We start from the raw sequence: 25,984 nt of genomic DNA on the forward strand, positions 1-25,984 counted from the left end.
AACTTAAAAAAAGATATCTTAGCAGCCAACACCTATTTATTTAAGGGTCAGGTTAGTTTAGGTTAAGTTAAGGTTGGCCCTATTTAAGATTAGGCTGTTAGGGTCGGTATTTATTCAGTCTCAGTGTCACACGCGAGAACTGAGACAGTGAGACCGCATATTAAAGTAAAAACGTGAAGGTAGATCGCATACTAGAGTGGATATGTGAAGGTAGACCACATACTAAAGTAGCACCGATGATTGTGTAGGCGGGGTACGATGTGTTGACCGTATCCCGGCCTAACGAAACACTGTTGTGTGGTTCAAAGATGGGGTCACCAATGTAGGCGGGGTAGCGATGTGTTGACAGCGCTGTTGGATGATCAGAAGGTTGCGTAGATCACGTCGGAGTAGTACCAATGTAGGCGGGTTACATGTGTGTTGACCGTATCCCGGCCTAACGAAACACTGTTGTGCTAGTTTTATAAAGTTTTATTGTTTGCCTATGGTTGTACAAAGGTGTGGTATTTGTGGGCAAAAGTATGTCGTTCAGCGGTCTCTGGATATGGTAGAGTGTCGCTGGCTCAGCATTCAGCTATGTACGGAAGGTCTCTGGATACGGCAGTGTGTTGCTGGCTCGTCCGGCTGGTTGATCTTCCAAGTCCGCGTAGTGTAGTGGTGGCTGGTCAGGAGCTGTATGTTGACTGGTCTGCTGCTGTGTGTCGACGCTTGCTGCTCTGGGTCGACTGTCGTTGTTTGGGTTGTACCTCCTTTTATATGGTTTCTGGAATGCTTGGTGGAAGTGGTTATTGACGCGTACGAAAGGAATTTTGTTTTCGTCGAGGCGTCGAATTTTCTGGAATGCTTGATGGAAGTGGTTATTGACGCGTACGAGAGGAATTTTGTTTTCGTCGAGGCGTCGAATTTTCTGGAATGCTTGGCGCCTTTCCGCTCGATGTATTTTAATGGTGGCGGCGTGTTTCGACCGTTTTGGTTCCACTCGACTGGTAGGGGCGTTCCGCCTGAGTTTAATATAACGACTACAGGTGCATGTCGTCTGGGTTTCGGGAATGTAGTTTGTTGTTGCGGAATATTCTTGAATGTTTCGATGACGATGACGACGACGAGATTCCTACATGGCTCTCCGGTGAGTGTTAACGATGTGTGTGATTTTGTGGGAATCTTGATGTGTTGGAGTCTATTGACTCGATGGCGTCGTTGTTTGTCCGGTTGTGCTGGAGAAAGTTGTCTCAACAGCGGGTCTTGTGTTGCATGCCGGTCCAAGTCTTGTTCTCTACCAGGTTGCTTATTTTGGGCGAGCTGCGTTGGTAGTGAAGGTTTGTGATGGCTTGGATGGTGCTGTTGTGCAGGCTGCTGTGTTCTGCGTGGAGTCATTCGCGTGACTGTTTTGCTGGTTGTGCTGGAGTTAGTTGACTCGGCAGCGGGTCTTGCGTGAAGAACGTTGGTTGACGAAGTGCGTTGAGTGCTGGTCTTCGTTGGTTGTGCTGGAGTTAGTTGTCTCGACAGCGGATCTTGCGTGAAGAACGTTGGTTGACGAAGTGCGTTGAGTGCTGGTCTTCGTTGGTTGTGCTGGAGTTAGTTGTCTCGACAGCGGATCTTGCGTGAAGAACGTTGGTTGACGAAGTGCGTTGAGTGCTGGTCTTCGTTGGTTGTGCTGGAGTTAGTTGTCTCGACAGCGGATCTTGCGTGAAGAACGTTGGTTGACGAAGTGCGTTGAGTGCTGGTCTTCGTTGGTTGTGCTGGAGTTAGTTGTCTCGACAGCGGATCTTGCGTGAAGAACGTTGGTTGACGAAGTGCGTTGAGTGCTGGTCTTCGTTGGTTGTGCTGGAGTTAGTTGTCTCGACAGCGGATCTTGCGTGAAGAACGTTGGTTGACGAAGTGCGTTGAGTGCTGGTCTTCGTTGGTTGTGCTGGAGTTAGTTGTCTCGACAGCGGATCTTGCGTGAAGAACGTTGGTTGACGAAGTGCGTTGAGTGCTGGTCTTCGTTGGTTGTGCTGGAGTTAGTTGTCTCGACAGCGGATCTTGCGTGACGTACCAGTCCGAGTTGTTCTTTTCTACCATGTTGCTTATTCTGTCTAGGCTACGTTGATAGTCAAGGTTGGTGGTCTGGACGGTGCTGTTGTGCAGGATGCGGCGTCCTGCATGGGCTCATCGAGGTGATGAATCATCGAAGGTGTGATGAGCGGTGCTGGCGGATCAACAGTAGTGGATCCATTTGGTTGTTGTCTCCGGGTTGCGTCTTGTTGTGGCGAAAGCTGCGGAGTTGTTTGACATGGTCACTAGTTGTGGGAACATGTAGCGGACTGCGTTTGAAGTCTGCGTTGAGGGTTGCGTTGTAGACTGCGTTGAAGGCTGCGGTTGCGTGAAGTCTGCGGTTGCATGAAGCTTGCGGTTGCGTGAAGCTTGTGGTTGCTCGAAGCTTGCGGTTGCGTGAAGGCTTCTGGCTGTTGCCTTGTCGTGGCGTTTGTCGGCTGCTTTGTAGGCTGCGATGTGGGCTGCTATGTAGGCTGCGATGTGGGCTGCTATGTAGGCTGCGATATGGGCTGCTATGTAGGCTGCGCTGTTGACTGCTGTCGTGGCGGCTGTTGGTTGTTGTGAGGGCTGCACTGTGGGCTGCCGTGTTGACTGCGCTGTTGACTGCTATGAAGGCTGCGTAGTTCTAAGATGGGGTCACCAATGTAGGCGGGGTACGATGTGTTGACCGTATCCCGGCCTAACGAAACACTGTTGTGTGGTTCAAAGATGGGGTCACCAATGTAGGCGGGGTAGCGATGTGTTGACAGCGCTGTTGGATGATCAGAAGGTTGCGTAGATCACGTCGGAGTAGTACCAATGTAGGCGGGTTACATGTGTGTTGACCGTATCCCGGCCTAACGAAACACTGTTGTGCTAGTTTTATAAAGTTTTATTGTTTGCCTATGGTTGTACAAAGGTATGGTATTTGTGGGCAAAAGTATGTCGTTCAGCGGTCTCTGGATATGGTAGAGTGTCGCTGGCTCAGCATTCAGCTATGTACGGAAGGTCTCTGGATACGGCAGTGTGTTGCTGGCTCGTCCGGCTGGTTGATCTTCCAAGTCCGCGTAGTGTAGTGGTGGCTGGTCAGGAGCTGTATGTTGACTGGTCTGCTGCTGTGTGTCGACGCTTGCTGCTCTGGGTCGACTGTCGTTGTTTGGGTTGTACCTCCTTTTATATGGTTTCTGGAATGCTTGGTGGAAGTGGTTATTGACGCGTACGAAAGGAATTTTGTTTTCGTCGAGGCGTCGAATTTTCTGGAATGCTTGATGGAAGTGGTTATTGACGCGTACGAGAGGAATTTTGTTTTCGTCGAGGCGTCGAATTTTCTGGAATGCTTGGCGCCTTTCCGCTCGATGTATTTTAATGGTGGCGGCGTGTTTCGACCGTTTTGGTTCCACTCGACTGGTAGGGGCGTTCCGCCTGAGTTTAATATAACGACTACAGGTGCATGTCGTCTGGGTTTCGGGAATGTAGTTTGTTGTTGCGGAATATTCTTGAATGTTTCGATGACGATGACGACGACGAGATTCCTACAATTGTATGTTTCCCCGTTATGTAAGTCTAAAGTTTGATGTATTATCTCATGGTTACCTAATTTATACTGTATATGGATTTAGAAAGGGGTCGGAGCCGTGTGAAGAGATATTTTTCCCGAGCAACGCCTGTTATATTATAAAAACCTAACCTAACTTAGCTGAAAGACATTGTCTATTACGGTGCTGACCTCTATCGGTTTTATATATGAACTTTGCTCACTAGATATTTTCATATGTTAAAATTACATCATACTATTCAATTTAATCAACAACAAAAAAGGAAAGACAGATTTGGCATTCTTATTACAATATGTATTATTTTTTCTATTTTATTCAATTGTCTATTTAAAAATAATATAATATTTTCAGTCTGGGCCAAGCTTTCAGTATTTAAATTGACTTAAACATGGCTTTAAAATTTAATGAACGTTTTGATTTAAATATTTCATTATATACAGCATCGCCCGCGTAGCAAATATATTCAAACGATTCATTAAATAAGGCTGTGATATTTTATATATATACATATGTATTGTATTTGTAATCAATGTTATGATAAATTATAATTCATTATAAATCATTTTATGTGACGCTTTGTTTTTACTTGTGTAAGCACATTATTATTATTAGTAAATTTATTTGAAAAAATATAAATATTTTTCCTCAAAACGCTTAGGTTTTCATTTATTAAAGCGGAGACCGCTTGCTTCATCCCAGATGTACCTAGCCTTGAATTCTAAACTCGGTTATATCAACTATGCAAATTTTATTAATTCTACACACGGCCTCTCAACCTTTTTCGAATTGTGACCCCCTTTTATCAAAGCCCACGGTCACATTTACATATTTAAAACATTTTCAAAAGTTGAATTAAACATTCTGCAAATTCAAGAATTCGTACAATACTTATAAGGAATGCTGACCAAATTCAGAGAAGCAAGTGGGTTTTGTATTAGTATAGCTTCTTCGTATGTACACTCATGAAAGTAGCCTCTTGTGACTCATAGATTGGGAAACCGTGTTCCAATAGAAAGCATAAGCAGGTTCTTATTACGCAGATTAATCCTAGAGCGAATTCTAAAGCAAAATGTCGTTCCAATCGAAACTGAGCGAGCGGGATCGAGCCGTACTCAACAGTATTTTCAACCCGTCGTTGAGTCTCGGAGAAGATGTATACGAAAACGAAATATCAAACGATGATTCAGGTACGTTTAAACATCATCGAATTGACACACTAAATCTTGTTCAAATTCGACGCACCTTTCAGACGACGATTCCGAACAAGACGATGATCTAAAACAGTTGGAAATACAAGCCGTTCGATTCGCCGAGAATAAAGAGTATGAAAAATCGCTGAACGTTCTAGAACAAGTGATGGTTTTGTCTCCGAATAGACCGGCAGCGTACAACAACCGAGCTCAAGTCTACCGATTGATGGGAAACATCGACGGTTTGAGAAGTCCTTTTGTTTTATTTATACCATATTTTCGCTTGTAACGTTGAATGTAACAATTTACAGCTGCTTTCTCGGATTTGACTGAGGCGTTGAAGTTTTCCGATAAAAATGGAAAGGCGTACAAACAAGCTTTGTGCCAGAGAGGCTTATTGCACAGGAAGCTCGGCCGTGATGATGAAGCTCGGCGAGACTTCCAAGAGGCTGCCAAGTTGGGCAGTCCCTTTGCCAAACAACAGGTAGTTTATAATTACAAAAGTGCACGTTGTGCAAATTACAAACGCATTACAAGTGATGTAACCATATTTCTAGTTGACCGAGCTTAATCCGTATGCGGCCCTTTGCAATCAGATGCTGAGCCAAGTCATGCATAAACTTGATTAAAATAAAACTTAGTCATGACTGTAATTAGTCAATTGAGGTGTTTTTGGAACCACATAGTCAGAGGCTCATAAGAAAGCTCATCGACCAATAGAAAATGAATAAAACAAGGTAAAAGATATAAGGATATATATTTTTATATACATTTTTTAAAGTAAAGTAAATAAATTTTTCATTTGTTAATTTGAATTTTCATTATATACATACATTCTCACAATGAAGATTTCCATCATTAAGATTCCCCTCAGAATATCCTCGAACTGGAGAACTTACCGAGTAGTAAATAGTACTTGCGGTGAATTTATCTTCAACTGCATGATGTTAGGTAAGAAAGCTGTCTTCAATTGTTGAATTTATAGGACGGGCTAAAGGTTTCGACCGTTTCCCAGCCTATGGAAACTCAGTTGAGTTCGAAAGAGGATCGTTTATTTTCGTTCAATTGTTACAATGGTTATTGTATGTACGAAGAGGTTGAGCTTCGGAGAAGTGAGCTGGTTGAACTCCAGAGGTTCACTCTGGTGTTGGGAGCTGGTGCGTCGCTTTATATACGTTCTGGCTTGAAGTGTGCAGATGCTTTGTCTTCGTTTCCAGGACACGTGTTGACCTGTTTTCGACGCACGTGTCTTCGGTACACGTGTGGTTTATAGCTATGAGGTCAGCTCCAGGACGTCGTTCGTTTGAGAATGGGGTCGTGTGCCAAGCGTAAACTACTTTTCAGGACATGTGTCGCGGTTGCCTGATGACATCACTGTTGGGTTTCGTTCGTTTTACGATCGAGCGATGAACTCTTTCTTCTGGAATGGTCGAAGGGGACGTTGCCCTTGAGTTTGTACAGGATCGATGATGAGATCACTGGTTTTGATTCGTAATAGCACAAGTCGTGCTATATTCCTACAAATTCAAGTATATTTTATAATTTTTAACCAGCAGAATATACTACATAGTGGTTAGCATATAATGCTTTGAAAAAAGTGGTCACAGGTTCAAATCCTACTGGTTTCTGCTGGCCAAACCTTGGATTTGTGACTCCAGGTCGATCGTTTCCTATCACAGTTTGCCAATTTATCTGATTTCTATCTGTTAAATCTGTCTTTCATTTTCTTGTCGTTGATTAAATTAAATAGTATGATGTCATTTTAGCATATGAAAATATCTAGTAAGCACAGTTCATGTATACACCCGCTAGAGGTCAGCAACGTAATAGATAATGGCTTCCAGCTATGTTAGGTTAGGTTTTTAAAATATAACAGCAGGCGTTGCTCGGGAAAAATAGCTCTTCACACGGCTCCGACCACTTTCTAAACCCATATACAGTATAAATTAGGTAACCATGATATAATATATCAAACTGTACATAGCCTTACATAACGAGGACACATACAATCATCGGTGCTACTTTAGTATGCGGTCTACCTTCACATATCCACTCTAGTATGCGATCTACCTTCACGTTTTTACTTTAATATGCGGCCTCACTGTCACAGTTCTCGCGTGTGACACTGAGACTGAATAATACCAACCCTAACAACCTAATCTTAAATGAATAGGGCCAACCCTAACTTAACCTAACCTAACCTGACCCTTAAATAAATAGGTGTTGGCTGCTAAGATATGTTGTTTTAGTGAAAATATTGATGAAGTTAAACTTGAAAAAAAAAAAAAATTAGCAGCCAACACCTATTTATTTAAGGGTCAGGTTAGGTTAGGTTAAGTTAGGTTGGCCTTATTCATTTAAGATTAGGCTGTTAGGGTCGGTATTATTCAGTCTCAGTGTCAAACGCGAGAACTGAGACAGTGAGACCGCATATTAAAGTAAAAACGTGCAGGTAGATCGCATACTAAAGTAGATATGTGAAAGTAGACCGCATACTAAAGTAGCACCGATGATTGTATGTTTCCCCGTTATGTAAGTCTACAGTTTGATGTATTATCTCATGGTTACCTAATTTATACTGTAGATGGGTTTAGAAAGTGGTCGGAGCCGTGTGAAGAGTTATCTTTCCCGAGCAACGCCTGTTGTTATATTTTACAAACCTAACCTAACTTAGCTGTAAGACATTGTCTATTACGGTGCTGACCTCTAGCTTTTGTATACATGAACTGTGCATACTAGATATTTTCATATGCTAAAACTACATCATACTATCCAATTATATCAACAAATAAAAAAAAGAGATATGGAAACGAGCTAACATAACATTTTATTTATAATTATTGTTTTTATTGAATCGAATTTTACCTTTCGTGTTCTTCAGCCTCTGGAAATACAGCGATTTATATATAAAAAATGCTGCAATATTTAGAGCAGCCGTCGATAAAGCCGACGTTCTCGAAGGAGGATAAAAGAAACGAAGGGATAAATGTGAAGTTTTTATTATTAGTATATAAATTACACTGAATAATTAATGATCAAAAAATATCGAAACAAAAAAAAAAAGATCAGCATAATACTCTTTACTTTATATTTATATGTATACAAAATACAAACATGCTTTTGACTTTATCCGAGGAAGCGATTATCAAAATATAAATCTAACATTTTTCAAATAAGAATACCTAATTTAACATTCAGTAATTAACAAGTATGTATGTATGTATCATTCTTACTAGCTAGAGTTACTATCTTTAAGAGGTAGATGAACTGAGCAACGTAAAGTTTGCCCTGTTATTTAATTTTTTATTTATCGAGCCTGCGTTACAAGCGGAAGTGGAATTTGTGTGAGACGTCGTAATTATTTAAGCAATCTCCTAATTCAAAATTGGTCCCACTTCTCCGTACCAAGGGCATACTTCTCAATCAACTATTCATTTATTAACATGATAAAAATAGTATATCATTACGTTACGATAATAATTCAATATTGTAAATAGCAGAATATTTAATATTTAATATGAGTTTATAATGTAATAAAACAGCAACAATGTTATATTGTGGGGGGCGAGGACAATTATACATCGGTAAAGAACAATGAATAAAAATATTTATATGTATATGATAAAATAAAATGTAACGTGCATTTAAAAAAAAATAATAAATGTATACATTTTTTCAAGAACTACAAATATTTCAGGTATCATTTATAATTGGTAACTTTTCAATGAAAATATTTTTGCAACTTAAAATTATAATACTTAAAGTTCTATATATCTGTTCAAATGGAACTGTTATGCGTTAAAGTTTTTTTTGTTTTTTTTTTAAATCACTATTGAATAGTTTTTCATCTACATAACCTTAAATTAATAATTCAAATGATCATATGTAATTAATTCAGTAACGTCTAATACGGTGCCTGTGCACGGTTAACACTTTGCAAGCGGGTCACAAGAATTCTCGTATTCTTAAATAATATTTTTAACCAACGACATCTCTATAACTGGATATACATTTCATATATAAATGAAAAAGCCTTATAATAAAAAATAAGAATCTGTTCTATATGTATATTTTCGCTCGTAGAACCATTTCAAGTCGTAACATCTATCTATCTATCCCGTGTTTCTATTACAAAAAAATTGTGTGCATTTTTTAAATGACGGATACAAATAGCATTAGAAACTTTGCTTTGATCATTGAAAAACATATTTGCCACTTAAAAAGTGTATTAAAATGACAGATGAACTGTGTCAGCAACGTCGCGAATACCAAAATACGAACCGACAACGACCGACGCTTCTCTCTACTGGATTCCTTCTATTTATTTACTCTTCGGCTTGCAACCTTGGCTTCGACTCTACGGACTGACATCATCATTGACATTCATACGTAATACGTAAGCAAAAGTAAACACTTTTGACAGTTGTCAAGTTGTCTGAAATCAATTATTTCGAATGATCGTTTCATATTTTTTAATAATAACTTTATAATGCCAAAATATTGTATTCGATGCACAATACGAGATTGTTTAATGCACCGAAAACAATGCACAAACATTTCTTTTAAGATACAAAGTATTTTTCTCAATGTACAGTTGAATGACCTTGGCTTCGACTCTTTGGACAGTTGTCAAGTTGTCTATTCTATTTTTCGAATGATCGTTTCATATTTTTTAATAATAACTTTATAATGCCAAAATATTGTATTCGATGCACAATACGAGATTATTTAAATGCACCGAAAATAATGCAAATTTTTAATGCACAAAAATTTTTTTTAAGATACAAAGTATTTTTCTCAATGTACATACAGTTGAATCGCACCCAAATGAAATCCAGATCTAGTTTTCCGTGAGACGTCCCCCCTTTCGCTCGCAAAGTGTTAATTAAATTAAAGTCTAAAAATAGTAAAGCGAAAAAGTGTGAAACATATTTAAAAAAAAAAAATCGAAGCTTTTTTTGAAATTGTAAAATAAAAGGACAAATCTACAAAAAAAAAATACGTACATTAAAAAAAAAAATCAGTGTAATTTTCAACGTCAACATTATATAATTCAAAACCGCGAGAGCAAACGACGCTCGTCGATCCGTCAGATCCTCGAACTCATACATCCTATCAAAAAATATCACATTAGCGTTCCGCACCCGGTTCTGAGTCTGCGATGAACTCTCGCGGCCGACACAGTCGTGTCTTCCATGCATATATTTTGTATATGACTCGTGTAACGGTGAAAAAATGAACATAAGTCCACGATCGGAGTCCGACCGTCGTCCAGATCTGAATGTGCGTCGTCCCAACATTCATTACCACATTTAGGCACGTTATAATTAAGCATTTCTTACTTTTATTAGATAAATTTATACACTCGTATACAGTATTCAATTTCTTCTCATCCCACTTAAACATTAATCAATAATACACTTTGTAAATATATGTATATGCATTCGCCGTGTCAACATATACGTACAGGATGTATTACATTTTACTTTTTAGACAAGACTTCTAATATATTTGTACTTTCACATTTACAACACTATATACTTATATAACTGACGTGACCAGATTAATTCAAGTTTCGACAATAATAAAGAGTAGTACTAATTTATGAGGTTTTGACAAGTGTTTTACAAATCACTACTAATCTTCCAATTTCTATAATATTATTATAGACAAACTATCCATCTGCACACATCGACTGCAACGTAAGCCATTTGCAAATTGAATATTTAAGTACAGGTCAAAAACATTGAAGATGGCTGTAGAGTCGGCCAATTTATAAAGACCCACACCACTGCACGCAAAAGATGCGCACGCCAAGATCATATACTGAGAGTTGCCTTTGCGCACCTTATCCAAGTGGAGGGGGTAGGCCTTCAAAAATAGAACGACCAGTACGTACAGGTCTGTTACTGAAAGTTGGCGCGCTCTCATACTCACACAGAAGCGCGCGAAAGAGACAGATCGTCTTTTTTTATGATTGAACTAGTGTTGTGCCCGTTGATTTCGGAAAAGGATTTAAATCCAACCCGTTCGAAATGATGAATGAATGTGTGTGTGTGTCTACGTTGATGTGTGTATGTGTCAGATGTCGCTCGGCCTGACGTCACACATGTCAAACGCTGATTGGCTGGCTGATATCCACATACACACATCGCGTCCGTTTTTATATATATTATTATACTAGTGTTGTGCCCGTTGAATTCAACGGGTGGTTTCGCAAAGGAATTGATAAACGAACTGAAATAAAGTTGTTATATATAAATATAATGTAAGGTAATTAATAGGTGCACGTGCACGCATTACACGCTCGTCGATCCAACCCATTCAACCCGTTCGAAATTATGAATGAACGTGTGTGTGTGTACGCTACCGCGCATGTTTAGGCGCATCTGACGCTGATGTGACCCGTCGCTCGATATCAGGAGCACATGCCAGACGCTCTACACCCTTCGTCAGACGTCTCCTCGACACGATCGCACGCCACATACCTATAGCGGATGCTTAAAATGCACCCATCGGTCAGAATGACGATACGTTCCTCTTATCGGTCAAAGGTTTTAGTCCACGTGGACCATGATTGGCTTGTCCACGCGTCCGCCACATACATACCCACATACACATCGCGTCCGTTTTTATATATATATTATGCAGTGTGACAGCACAAGCGCATTTGTTCGCGCCAACTTTCAGTAACAGACCTGTGTATATATAAACAATGTATTTTGCACTAATCATCCATTTGTATCCCCCAATCCTCGTTTACAAGTTCTTTTCAATCCCAACGAGGGCATATGCAAAGTAGTCGCTGCATAGAAAGCATTTTTATCGTATGAGATTAGTTATTTTGTATTTTTAGATTGTAAATAGAGCATTTTGAATATTTAATCAATATAAAAACTTGTATATATGGGGTGTGAGGGATTGCAATGACATGCATTTGTTTTCTATCTTATAAAATTGTTCGAAAAAATCATAGCAGATAAAGCAGAAATCTGTTTTAACCTCACGTACGTAAACGTCGAGTGTGTACCGTTCGGCTGTGTGTTCATAGTTTCGTTCGAAATTATATATGATGATTCCTTAAATATATTCCATCAAATTACATATATATTTTTGGCATTACACATTAGGATAATATAATTTGCAGTACGTCATCGTAAAAAAATATATCGATTGCTCGGAAAAATCGATCGTTAAAATATAATCTGCCGACGGGGTTGAGCCCGCCGGGCGTGTAAATAGACAGTATTTGGAAAACGTAATATGATTATTATTTAACATAATAAATATTTCCCAATGTATCAAAAAAACAATTAGGCAAAACTGTTGTACTCGTTGAGCCCGCGCTCGCCGCATTCGCAGAATCAACGTGTGAGATAGCGAAGTTGCCATCGACTGTAGAGTGATCGACGAGACTCGGAATGAAACTTTTTATGTAATCGCGCAGATTGTTCTTCGGCGGCAGATCGGAAGAGAGCAGCGTCAGTCCGATGAGGTCGGCAGTGGGTATTGGCGGGGTCGACGGCGCTTCCGATCTGGCAGCGGTGGACATCGAGAGCATCAGCGGCGGTTGGAATCCTCGCTCGGAAGCCTTGGCTTCTGAAACATCAATCCATATTTTTTAATTTCATTACACCAAGCAACCAAAAATATCTACCGGAGCGGAAACTAATCACCGACAATGATTTTTGCTGGCTTCCTCTCGTTGAAGAGATACGACTGTTTAAAAATATTGGCAATTTTTACAGATTTTTGGCTTTTGCAGTTTGTAATTCAAAATCTAGTGTTGCTGTGCCAAAATTGAGTATTAGAATCAATAGTCAGAAGTTTTTTCTATTGATTGTGATTTTTGTTGTTTTAAAATACTGATAATAGCGAATTTTAAGTCAAAAATTAATTTTTTTTTACGGATTTTTTCTCCGTGCTATTTTGCCAGTTTTTATTTCACCACGTTCATAAAGATTGATTTTCTATCTCAATATTTTTTTGACATTAAAACGTACTAACTCAAGCAGTAATTGCGTTAGAAAGACTTTCTAACGCAGTCTTAATCTCGCTTGTTAGTATTAAAGTGAAAACTTCACAAAATTAGCTCATAGTATTGTAACGTGAAAACATGAGAGAGAGTATCCACTGTCTAAGCGCATTTGTGGGTGAAGAATAGATACCCCGGATTAGGCTAACGGGACTCTAAGTGCTCGGACAAAGTATACGCTGGAGGTCTCACAGACCTAGGCGAGTGCGTGCGACTCCCCAGGGTAGACTACGTGCCGAGACAATAGACACATTATTGGATCAGGGAAACTGTGCTGTGCAACTTGTCCTTTATAAGGAGTTACACGCGGTAGAGCAGATATTATGGAGTGAACGGTGGTTCCGCGTGGACCTCTCGAATCGTTGAATAAATGGTGTCAAGTGAATTTGGTCTTTCATTTGAATCCTGAACCCACCCCTACGCATCAGTATTACGGAAAAAAAATATATTTTTGACTTAAAATTCGCTAGATAATTAATTATACGTATTTTAAAGCAATAAAAAACCACAATCAATAGGAAAATCATCTGACTATCGATACCAATACTCACTTTTGGCACAGCAATACTTGATTTTGAATTAAAGACTGCATGAACCAAAAATCTGTAAAAATCACACATATTTTTAAACGCTCATATCCCAAATAAGTAAGCCAACAAAAATTATTGTCATATTCGAATTCAATGGGTCAAACGTGACTTTTTGTTGCTGAGTTTTATCGTGAAAATATTTCGATATACATATACTCAATATTGATCAATTTTATTTTTGATGGTTACCTCAACTTGACATTTTATTTTATTTTTATTTTATTTTATTTTTTTATTTAATTTACACCAAGAAGGCCAAACAGGTAAACCCAATACACCTTCCTGGCCAAAGACAATTATATAAACATATATGTACACCATCCATATATACACAAATACTTACACGTATACACAAATACACATACATACATACATAAATATAAAATACACATATATACATATACATACATACACACCTACACACATATATATATATATATATATATATATATATATATATATATATATATATATATATATATATATATATATATATATATATATATATATATATATATATATATATATATATATATATATATATATATATATATATATATATATATATATATATATATTCACATATACATACATACACATATAAATATACATATACACATACATTACATACATCCATAAACATACAAACATTATACATGCATATACACATAAACACATAAATAAAGCTAAATTACTCATATATATATAAAAATAAAAAATAGCATACATATATAAATAAAGATAAAACCAACATACATACACATTATGCTAAATAATAAAATTACAAAATGAAAACAACATGTGTAAATATGTATGTAGCTAGAAGTCATTTAAAATATGCTGCCTGACAGAACTGTATGATGAAGTAAAAACATCAAGACTCCCAGAAAGCAGGTTAAATAGTCGAATGGCTCTTGAAAGGGGTGAGTCATCAAGCACATTAGTTCTGGCCCGAATAGGCAGGAATAGAGTTCTGGAGCGAGATTCTCTCAGTTTCTCAGGTACTCTAAGTTTAAGATTACACAGAACTTCAGGAAGATGACATTCACCCCTTAGAATTTTTAGAAAAAGCTTACCAAGATGATTGTTTCTACGTGAAGCTAAGGAGTCAAAGCCGAAGGAGCCCATGACAAACTTACTGGGAAATAAGTAGGGATAGCGCCCAAACTCTCTCATGTAGAGATAGTGAAGAAATTTTCTTTGCACCCTCTCTAACATTAGCGTGTACCTTAAATGATTAGGACTCCATATGGCCGAGCCAGATTCAAGCCAACTGCGCACCAATGTAGTATACAGTAAACGCGTCACTCTGGTGCTATTAAAGGCGCGTGAGTTTCTGATGACGAAGTTTTTGTAGCCCTATTGCACACATCTTGGATATGAGAATAAAAATTCCAGATATTTGAAAAAGTAATTCCCAAATCCTTGATATGTGTGTGACGGGCAAGAATAGAGCCATCAATATTGTAACCAAATTCAATTGATGATCGAGATCTGGAAAAAGAGACAATGTGACACTTGTCAACGCTTATCGGAAGACAATTTGAGTGTGAACAAATAACGAGTGAATCTAAATCGCTCTGTAGCAGTAGAGCATCGGAAGAAGATTCAACGCACCTAAAAAGTTTTAGATCATCTGCATATAATAAGAAGTTGCAGTTGTGGAATATTTCCCTAATATCATTAACAAATAAAATGAATAGTAAGGGGCCGAGATTAGAACCCTGTGGAACACCAGAGCAGGTTGGGTATTCAACAGAAGAATAAATTCCATATTTTACAAACTGACGTCGATCCTTGAGATAATTTGTGAATAACTGAGAGAGACCATATGAGACACCATAACCAATTAGTTTATTGATAAGGATGGAGTGATTTACTTTGTCGAAAGCCTTTTCGAAATCCGTGTAAACAGTATCTGTTTGAATATTAGCATCCAAGGAACCTGTTACAAAACCAGAAAATGACAACAAATTTGACAAACAGAAAATGACAAACAAATGACAAAAACAAACACTCACCTCAGAGGTCACTCGCTTAGACTCCAAAAAGATAAATCTAATAAATTGATCAGAGATACATTCTTTTCTAACAGAGTGGTTTCAGTTTGGAATAGTCTTCCCAACGATTTAGTAACCTCTATTAATATTAATATTTTTAAGAATAAACTTGATACTTTTTTTAAAACCAAAGGATTTTTGTGATTCTTCTTTCCCATAATCATATTTCTGTATTTTTATCTTTTTTGTTTATATATTTTATATTTTTTTTCTTCTCTTATTTTATTTTATTTTAATATTGTTTTTTTAATGTATTTTAATTTTTCTCATTTTTTTATTGCATATATGTATAATTTGTAAAATATGTTTATTCAAACCCCTTGGGCCTATCGGCTTTGCCGCCTCCCCCAAGTATATTAAATAAATAAATAAAATTTGTGGTCGTTGAACGTTGTGGACGAAATCCATGTTGCTGATCAATAATCATACTCTGGCAATGATTGAAAATATACCTATGAAGTATAATTTCAAAAAGTTTTGCAGAAGAGGATATTATAGCAACCAGGCGATAGTTTCTAATGGAATACTTATCTCCTTTTTTATGGATCGGAGTTACTTTCGAACACTTCCATGATACAGGAAAAACTGAAGTCTTCAGCATTAGATTAAAAATAAAAATCAATGGAGACGAGAGTCCAGGCTCACTACCCTTTAAAATGAAATCTGGAATGAAATCTGGTCCAAAAGATTTAATATTTTTAATTTTACCAAAACCGTAGCGTAAATCAGATATATGGAACTTGTCAACAGACAATAATGGAAACATGGAGGAATCTAAACTAGGGGAAGTCATAACAGTAGTCGAATCAAAAACCGAATGAAAATAGTTAGCAAAGGCATTTGCGATGCTGTCATGACCAATAAAGTCCTCATCCATATCGTGCATTTTCGTAAGTTTTGAATCTATAATTCGTTTGCTGTTGATGAAGCTCCAAAAATTTTTCGGATTCTGAGCAATTGAATTTTCACAATTAGTAATGTATTCCTCGTAAGCGGAAGTCGAGATCCGCTTAAAAAGAGTACGCAAGTTGCAGAAATCAATACAAAATGTAGGATCTTTATATTTTTTCCATATTTTATGTGCATTAATGAAATTATTCGGGAATTATACCACTTTGGGTAAACCCTTGCTTCATTAATTTGACGCTTTCTCATAAAACATTTATCAAATACAGAGTTAACGATACTATAAAAGGAATCAACGGCAGAATTAACATCAACGCACTCATATAGTTTATCCCAATTACAAGCAAAAAACATACTATTGAGGATCACGAAATCAACACCATCAAACAACCATCCACCCGGAGCCGGTATATTAACAGAATGAAAATGAGAGGAAGCCGAAACAAGTGTATTTACTTCTAACTCAAGCGCCGGATGGTATGGATCCTCAGGCAGCAAAGGAAATAGGCTTCTAGATACATTGCAAGAAATAAAATTTAAATTAGTGAAAATTAAATCTAATAAATTATTATTACAATTAGTTATTGAGTTCAATTGACTCATATTAAATAGTTCTGACATAAAAATTAATTCATTAGGATTAAAATCACCCAAGATCATGACTTTCCTGCCAGCCAAAACATTAAAATTATTAAAACATACCTTAAACAATGTGTGCGCTGCGCTGCCTCTTACAAACTATCAATTTGCATGTGGAATCGATCACAAGCGATAAAGACGTAAATTTTTATCTTTACAATTAATTGATTAATTTATAATGACATACAAAGGTCGATTAAATGGGAACGATAAGTTATACAAAAGATAACTATCAATTGTCTACAACAAATATTATACTAACTTGAGCTAACAATATTTCAAACGGTTATCGAAATTATATGTATGTAGTAAGTACATATGAATGCTTCATTTGGAAAGAAAATGTGTCAGATTCTCATAAGATTTCAAAGGAAAATCCCGGAAAAGTTATGTTGATTCCAATTGAAACATTCGCAATGGGGAAAATCTCGCTTTGAAGATCGTTAGTCGCATCACACTAATTCGTACAAGTTACGAGGTGGTTTTAATCCGCAGAGCGCGAGGTTCGCTCAGTTATGCGCGTTCAACTATCACGCTCAATAAAGTGCCTTCTTTATGCACACTTCAGAGCCAGGGTAAAATACAAATTAAGGGAGGGAAGGGCACTGCTTATTTGTTATGTTTAATGTTTTTAATTGGCGCTGCGGGACGACGAGACGCAGACGAGAGAGAATGTATCGACAGGTGATGCAAAATAAAAATAAATGATCATATAACGCAATGTAACATAAGCAGTAACATCTCCTCAAGTACTTATGTACATATATGAAGTTGCGATTTGTACATTAAATTATCGTATATAGTAGTAAAGTGAGGCTGCAGTATATTATCGTGCCATTTAAATTTTACGACTTTGAAATAGCATATGAGAAAAAGGTTCGAAATGATTGTATACTTATACGATCCAAAAACTGTGCTGATAATTAATAATATTGTAATTACATAGTTAGTAGGAATTAACTAAATAATTGTTTTTTCGAAGCACTCTCATGAAACTTTTATATATGAAATTATTAAAACATGAAATTATACACACCGTTGGAATATAATAAATCATCGTCGAGCGAGTTGATGAGCGACGGCACGTTGACATCGGGCATGTCTGGAGCTATATCGAAGGAATCAATCGGATCCTTCTCGTAGTTGTCGCTCATCGCCAGCTCCAGTTCGATGAGCTCTTCCGCCACCGACGACTCTAGCAGATCCTGGCCGTCGTACGTCTCACCGTCGCTGTACGCGTTCCGATACACGGAGCCGTCCAGCTCCGATTTACCAACGTCCAACGGGGAGCAGTGGTCAGCTCCGGTGTGCTCTTTATCGTCCTCGCTGCCGCACGAATAAGTGGAGATCAGATTGTGGAGAGATTCGTTCTGATCGATCAAGCCGAGATCCACACACATCGTGTTCAGATCTAAGTCGTCCAACGACACATCCTCAATGAGATTACCAGTCTTTCCGACGTCGTTGTTGTTGAAGGTGTCGTTGGGTAGCGGATATTCATCGTGAGGTTTCTTCACAGAGGCGTTGACCAGACCCACCGAAGTCAGCGGTTTTCCCGTCTTGTGGTCGACCTTGTGCACTCGGCGCACGTGTTTAAGCCAGTTGGGATAGTTGGCGAACAGCCTAGTGCAGTATTTGCAAGCGTATGGCTTCTCTCCGGTGTGTACGTTCATGTGATCTTTCAGCTTCAGCGAATTGAAGAAGCCCTTGTTGCAGACTTTACAGAATAGAGTGGCGGCTTCGGTGTGCAGTTTGTGGTGGTCGCTGAGGTACCGTCGCGTCTTGTACGACTTGTTGCATATCTGGCACAAGAATTGTCTGTCGTTTGAGTGCGCCACGAGATGGCTCTCGAGTTTCGATTTGTTGGTGAATGTTCTCGGACAGAATTCGCAAAGGTATGGATTGCTGTTGACGTGACTCTCCATGTGAATTTTGAGATTGGCTTGCTGCGTGAACTTCTTCCCGCACGTAGCGCACATCAGATACTGGCCGACTTTGTGCTTCAGCATGTGCATACGGAGACCGGTGGCCGATTGTAATCTAAAAAAATCAAAATTCAATACCAACAACCATGTAAATACTACAACACAAGTATAAAAAGCATGTAAAGTGGCCTACGTCTTGCCGCATTCATTGCAGGAGTGTTGGATATTGCCGTTGTGACAAGAGCCGATGTGTCTGTTTAGGTTGGATACTGAATGGTATACTTTGTTACAGATTTTACACGACAAGGGATTCCCATGGGTGATGTTTACATGACTGCTCAGTTGACTTTGTTGAGAGAATCCCTTGTTGCATATATTACATCTGCGGAGAAATTTGAAGCATGTTAAACACGATGAAATGGTGTGTGTATATATATTCGAGGTTTGTCGGGCTTACTTGTATCTGCCACCGATGACGTGGCGATAGCAGTGATTGCGGAATTTGTTGTAATCTTCGAAGTCCTTACGGCACAGCGTGCAGGTGAAGATGACTTTGCATCCGGGATGTTTTTCTTTGTAGTGTCTGAAGTATGAGTATTGTTTGGTATAAATTTTGTTGCATGTCCTGCATAGGATGCCGCACGATTTTTGCCAATTGGTGTTTTGTTTCGGTTCGCCGAAAGCGGAATTTGCGTTGTCGCCCATTTGTGGAGATTTTTCTTTGTCGTCGTCAGAAAAGTTGACCATTATATGTTTGCATCAACTCGTTTGAAATTTTGCGTCCTAATAGGGGTTTTGTCTTGGATTTTTGTTTCTTGGTTTGTTTTTTTTTTTTGTATGAATTTTATTTCATTGTATGGTCTTTTGTTTATGCGTAGTAATTTATTGGATTTTTGGATTGTGCAGGCATTTTTTTTTGAAATTTTTTTTTTCACCTAGAAAAAGATTTAAATGTTAAAAGGCACTGAATTTTTTTTCATTAAAATGGAAATAGAAATATTTTTATTCAATTTTTACTTTTTAATTCTATAATCGGAACGATCTAGCATTAAACTTACGTAAATGTACATTTTATCCTCCACTCGACCCACAATTAGCCAATTACAATTCGTTTCAGTTTCGCATTGTATTGTTCGTGCATATAGCCATAGGTAGAATTTGATCTTTATTTTTTATTAATGAGTTTGTGTTTGGTATTTTGAAATAATTACATTAATAAAATTTTAATATAAAAAAAGTAAGTTGTTGATATTATTAATTTATTTATGGAAAAACGTATACCTATATTTTATATTGAAGGAGATTTATATCTTTTAGACGATAAAAGTAATTGTCAACGTCATGTTATGGCAGCAAAGCTTACAGTAATATTATTATTTATTTATTATTTTAATTCTCCCATTCCTCGAGGCCTCCATTTCTTAAATTCACTGGATGGTGCCATTGACATTTGCCATATCTCTTTTCATTCGCTGCACCGCTTCCTCGGTTGCGGGGGTCGCGACCAACAAGAGCAGTTTATAGTAGACAATATTAATAAATATAATTAATTCAAACTCAAAAATTATTATTTTGATAGCTTAACTTTTGTATTCATTAATTATATGCTCTACAACCTATATATGAATACTACATATTATACTATTTTGTAGTATTAATATATAGGTTGTAATTAGCTGAGATAAATAATAAAATAAAGACTTCGAAAAATGCCTTGGGATTCTTCTCATGTACCTCGCAAGATTATAAAATCGAAAATTATTGATATATAGAAAGATCCGAGTACTATTATTGATAAAACAGTTTTAAATCGATTTCATTCATTTTGAATAGTTCTATTTTATATGTAGATTCTCATCTTCAGTACAACAGTTACGTACTGAAGATGAGAATGACAATTCCACTATTCATATTAAATATACTTTTTTTTCGTGAGATTATTTTCACATGTATAGGAATAGACGAAGGAAGTACAATTGATTGCATTTATCTACTTGTCGTCTATAACAGTGATATATTGGTCGTGCCGGCTCGACTATTGTAAATTTTGAAAAATATTGTCACCATAACGTACTAACAAAAATAAAAATAAATTCAAAACGAACTAAAAAATCCAATAAAAGACGTATGAATAGCAGTGTGTCCAAGCTGTGGGAATCCGGAAGCCATTTGGATTATTTATTGTGCCCAATTCCAAGAATGCTTTTATCGAGTCTCCGGAATTCAGATTGTACTCCGTATTTAACCGTTTGCCCGCGGTCGTCTTCTATGGAAGCTTTGCGCGACAAGTCTGTCGTTTGCGCGGCTGTCTTCCATAGAATTTCTGAACTTTGCACGGGATTTTGAGCCTTATATGCGCCTATTTCAACTGTTTCAAGGTTCAAAATTGATCGAATATATTACTGAGAGTTGAATGCCATCTATTCGATTTGCTTAAAATGAATATATACCAGTCAAAATTAGTGGTTTTGTGGAACCATACTGAAACCTCGTTTATGTGACGTCACGTCTGTTGAACAATGGCGACGATACGTCTCAATTGTATGAAGAATGATTATTTGACAATTAAGCCAAAACTACGAGATATATTATGTATTTTATTGTTTAAAATAATACTTTATGTGTTAATTAACATATCTGGTTACTTGAGTGAATATTAAAATCTGTATTTAAGGTCGAAAACTTGATTGCCAAATTCGCGAAAAAGGCGCCGCCGCGTACAGGGTTTGTTCGCTATATTTATTGCCGCGGGCAAAGGGTTAAAATACACCACCAAAATTGTATTCGTATTAGAATTAAAGGTAAAGGGTGAATGATACCGTCGGCTGAGCGGGCAGGTACTAACATTTCAAAAGTTCCAGAAAGCCCTCTTTTCAGATCCAACCGGCAGATAAACAGATAAAACGGGATGGACCATGTTGCATGTTTTGGAGCATCGTGAGGGCTGAAAAGTGGCTGAGGCTGAGGCTGAGGCTGAGGGGCGGAGGTGGCGGCCTGCAAGCATGCATCTGAAATGCGCAAATGTAAATAGAGAGTGTATGAAGTAGACCATATAGTGTAAATAGGCGTTTGGAGGTTATGTGCGCAGCGAGAGGCGGCGTGCAAGACCTGTTGCTCGCGAGCTGGTGGTTAGGGGGCGGAGGCGCCGGCCCTGGGGGGCGCCGGGGGGCGAGGGGGGGGCGCCAACGGCCCGGGGGGGGTCTCCATGGCGGCAGCGTCGCCCGCCCGCCCCGCTCGCACTCTCTCCTACACTTCTTCCGACAATCTGACACTTCTACGCTCCTACACCCCTACACTTCTACACTTCTACACTTCTACACTTCTACACTTCTACATTTCTGCATTCTGCGCTCTGAATTCCTTCCCATCTCCTATTCCTTTTCCTATTTCCATTCTGCAAATCTGAAAAGTAATCTCGCATCTGAAATGCGCATCGACGGCATGCGTACACGTGATATCCTTCAGTAGGACGCATATATGAAGGATGTCGCAGGGTTGCCAGATTGCTAAATAAAACTTTCCGTCTTTTCGTGAAAACAAAAGACGACGAACCTTCCACAATTACTTCGACCAAAGCTTTTATAGCCATCGAGTACTGTACTGTGTGTGTGCCAGAGAAATGTTATAATTAATGGCCGGATCCACAGCGCGCCGTTTATTGTTCAATTGTTGTCCGAGCCAAAAACCCTCATGGCCGTTGGTTGTCCTCTTACGGCTTCGGCTTTTGTTTTCTCTTTTTTTACACCGACCATCTGTCAGTCGCTCTAGATTCTCCCGTGGGTCCGGCGCGGACCGCCAGATGCAGCGTCCCTCGTAAAAGCCGGCCTCGAACTAAGCCCCGAACTCTGGCCCCGTGATCCACCCAAGCGATCACGGCGAGCGCTCATTGGCATCATAGAAGCCCTCCGAGGAGTATGGCTTCTTCCATAGTCGTGCCTCACCGACTATGCTCGACCACGTGTTCGACCCAAGCCTCGAGCTCTCAGACGCCCGCCATCCGCCGGCCGAGACGGTCTTGGCGTGGCTGGTCTACCTTGCCTGGCCAGCGTACTCATCCAGAGCCCCCGCCATAAAGGGGCACAAGCGAGAGGCGAGAGGCGCCGAGAAACTCCCCGGCTCGCCATCTACTCCTTAATAAATAAGGATAAACCGACTTGACGTGTCTAATTCCCCACCCGGCCCTGTTCCAGCACGTGCTCCAGAGCGAGCTGAACGAGAGACGACGACACACACACACAGCCACTGGTCACCCATACATATACACACAGTACAGCTCCTGCAGCTAACGTTCAATTGTTGTAAATGCTGTAAGACAGGGAAGGTATGTTGACCGTATCCCGGTCTAACGAAACACATGTTGTGTAGTTTGAAAGAGGATCGTTTATTTTCGTTCAATTAGTACAATGGTTATTGTATGTACGAAGAGGTTTCTTCGGAGATGTGATCTAGCTGAACTCTAGAGGCTCACTCACTCTTCTTTGTGGCTGCGTTTTATCGATAGTTTATAGGGTAGTGACACTCCCTTAACCTATCTATCGAACGTGTTGTATGGGATCGGACTCTCGGTGATGTTTGTGGTGCGGGCTGGCGGCTGCTCGCTTGTGGAGTGTTTGTCGATCTGGAACACTAAGCAAAATTAGTGCAACATCTGTGGGATACTGTCGGGGTTAGTGTGTTAGTGGGTGGTTAACGGTTATGGACCGTTTGGAGGTGGTTGAGTCTGGTTAGTTAAATGGATGCTAATTTTAGCCTATACCCATCTTCAGAATGTCGATGGGCCTTTGGTTAATTATTAGTTTAGTCTTGCTGAGGGAATTTATTAAGGGACTGTCTACCTTTCCGAGAGACTTGAAGTAGTTTACGGCAAGTTTGTGTACGTGTTTGTCAAGGTAGTCAATGTTTAGGTCATTGTGAATTATAGTGTTTCTTGTATACCAGTCGTAGTTGCCCGTGGCACGCAAGAATTTGTTTTGTACTGTCTGTAGTCTGAGTATAGATCTGTTGGAGATGGTAGTGTGAGCCCACACGGGGCTCGCGTACGTGATTTGTGGGCGGATGATGGATTTATACAGCAAGCACTTGTTTTTAAGCGAGAGTTTGCTGTTTGGTTTGCATAGTGGGTAAAGCTTTGACGCAACTGCCCTAGCTCTACGCACCGCGTTAGTGATGTGGGGTTTCCTGGTTAATTTGCTATCGATTATTACCCCCAGGTAGCGGGTAGACGTGGTCCAGTTGACTGGTTGGTCGTTTATAATTACTGGCTTGGCTGGTTTGCACCGATTTTTACGTCTGGAGAAGAATATTGCCTGACTTTTGTCCGGGTTGATTTTCATCAGCCATTTATAGTACCACGCTACCAGTTGGCCCGAGTACTTCTGGAGGGCGAGCGAGACTCCCTTGGGGCTGACGGAGCTCGCTAAGATGGCAGTGTCATCGGCATACTGTGCGATGTTTGTGTACCTATGTGTAGGAGTGGGTATGTTGTGTGTGTACAGGTTGAATAGCGTGGGGCCGAGAATGGAGCCTTGGGGTACCCCAGCGGAGATGCCTCGCTGGGTTGATATGTGGTCCTTGAGTTTGACCTGAAATTTCCTTTCTCTTGGGAAGGATGCGATAGATCGTATTGAGTGTGGGGTGATGTTGGCAGCAATCATTTTGTAAAGGTTGTTGCCCAGAGTGAGAGGCTCACTCTGCCAGTGGAAGTTGCTGCGTTGGTTTATATACCTTCTGGCTTGAAGTGTGTCGTGTGCATTTTCCTTTGTTCTTGGGTACTCGCGCTGACCTAGTTAAGGTCTGTTCATACTTAACAGCACTGCACGGTTTCACCACTGCACGACTCCGTTTCAAATATGTCATTTTATAACATTTCTATTCATATCTACCTACACGTCGCGGTCACGTCAAGCTTACATCACTTTGGCCGAGCGCAAGGCAAAATCGGCTTACTTATACATTACAGGCCATGACGATACGGCGCAATATTGCTTACGTCGTATTGTCGAGTACTTACAATATGAATGCATACACGTGCATTCGTAGCTACGCGTCAGAATACAAGTCAGCAAAAATGTTTCGGCGTTTATCGAACGAAAAATTATGTATAATCGCGTTGTTGTTGGAAGAAGAAGCTCAAGAAGGCAATAAAAAAATACGGAGGCGTTTTGATGTGCATCCCATGTTAAAAAATTCGGGTGTGACCAACCCATGACTTTATCTATGTATTTGAGGAATATAAGAAGGTTACAAAACAAAATTCGATATTGAACTGATGGCTATGATAGCGATACAAATTGAGCGCAAATGTATGGAAACTTGCACAAAACAAAAGTTCTACTTCCGGTTGTCTGATTTTGTTCAAATTTTTTTTATTACTAAAAATCACTATCAGTATCATACTCATTAAATATAAAGAAAATAAAAATAATTTTAAAGGTCAAAATAAAATAATGAAATATTGTTTTAAAAAAAAAAACTACTTCCGGTTTACGAATTCTGACCAAAACCCTACCACCTCTAAGTTAGTACATAAAGGATAGAAATATAAATTTTCAGCTTAATATGCTCAGGGGTGCGGACAGAGTAGTGGGCACAACATTTTTGACCTTTCTACGAGGAAAAAAATCCCACTTCCGGTTCATTAAATTAAGTAATTTTTTTTTATTTTTACTTAAAATTACTATTTTTATTATACACAATAAATATCAAGAAGCTTAAAACAATTTAAAAGGTCAAAAAAAAATAATGAAATATTGTTTTTAAAAAAAATACTACTTCCGGTTTACAAATTCTGACCAAAGCCCTACCAGCTCTTAGTTAGTACATAAAGGATAGAAATATAAATTTTCAGCTTAATACGTTCAGGGGTGTGGACAGAGTAGTGGGCACAACATTTTCAACCTTTCTAAGTGAAAAAAATCCCACTTCCGGTTTATAAAATTTAATATTTTTTTTTTATTTTCATCACATTGCTACAATAATTATACTTGAATTTTTTTGTGACGAACACACATGTTTAAGGGGTCGAAAAAAATAGTGGAAGAAAAATTAAACAAGAGTAAACTGCCACTTCC

General features: G+C 38.8%; 2 protein-coding genes across 3 annotated transcripts; one reads left to right on the forward strand and one right to left on the reverse strand.

Moving 5' to 3' along the window:
- The first annotated feature begins 4,564 nt into the window (after nt 1–4,564).
- LOC143913161 (tetratricopeptide repeat protein 36) lies at nt 4,565–5,567 on the forward strand. The gene is made up of 4 exons (XM_077432798.1): nt 4,565–4,756; nt 4,819–5,001; nt 5,071–5,243; nt 5,317–5,567. The coding sequence occupies exons 1-4, from the start codon at nt 4,639–4,641 to the stop codon at nt 5,386–5,388; spliced, it is 546 nt and encodes a 181-aa protein (XP_077288924.1). The 5' UTR covers nt 4,565–4,638; the 3' UTR covers nt 5,389–5,567.
- A 2,271-nt stretch (nt 5,568–7,838) lies between these two features.
- Nucleotides 7,839–22,357, reverse strand: LOC143912842 (uncharacterized). Of its 2 annotated transcripts, XM_077432271.1 has the most exons (7): nt 22,023–22,357; nt 20,196–21,922; nt 19,973–20,077; nt 19,372–19,849; nt 19,108–19,296; nt 18,026–19,029; nt 7,839–12,358 (listed from the first exon to the last, which is right to left on the reverse strand). In XM_077432271.1, the coding sequence occupies exons 4-7, from the start codon at nt 19,659–19,661 to the stop codon at nt 12,030–12,032; spliced, it is 1,812 nt and encodes a 603-aa protein (XP_077288397.1). In that variant the 5' UTR covers nt 19,662–19,849; nt 19,973–20,077; nt 20,196–21,922; nt 22,023–22,357; the 3' UTR covers nt 7,839–12,029. The 2 variants fall into 2 exon arrangements, with proteins under 2 accessions (XP_077288397.1, XP_077288398.1); XM_077432272.1 differs by lacking the exon at nt 19,973–20,077 and having other exon boundaries at nt 21,760–21,922.
- Between the last annotated feature and the right edge of the window lie 3,627 nt (nt 22,358–25,984).

This window comes from Arctopsyche grandis, chromosome 6 (genome assembly GCF_051622035.1).
Source record: "Arctopsyche grandis isolate Sample6627 chromosome 6, ASM5162203v2, whole genome shotgun sequence".
Classification (NCBI taxonomy): Eukaryota; Metazoa; Arthropoda; class Insecta; order Trichoptera; family Hydropsychidae; genus Arctopsyche; species Arctopsyche grandis.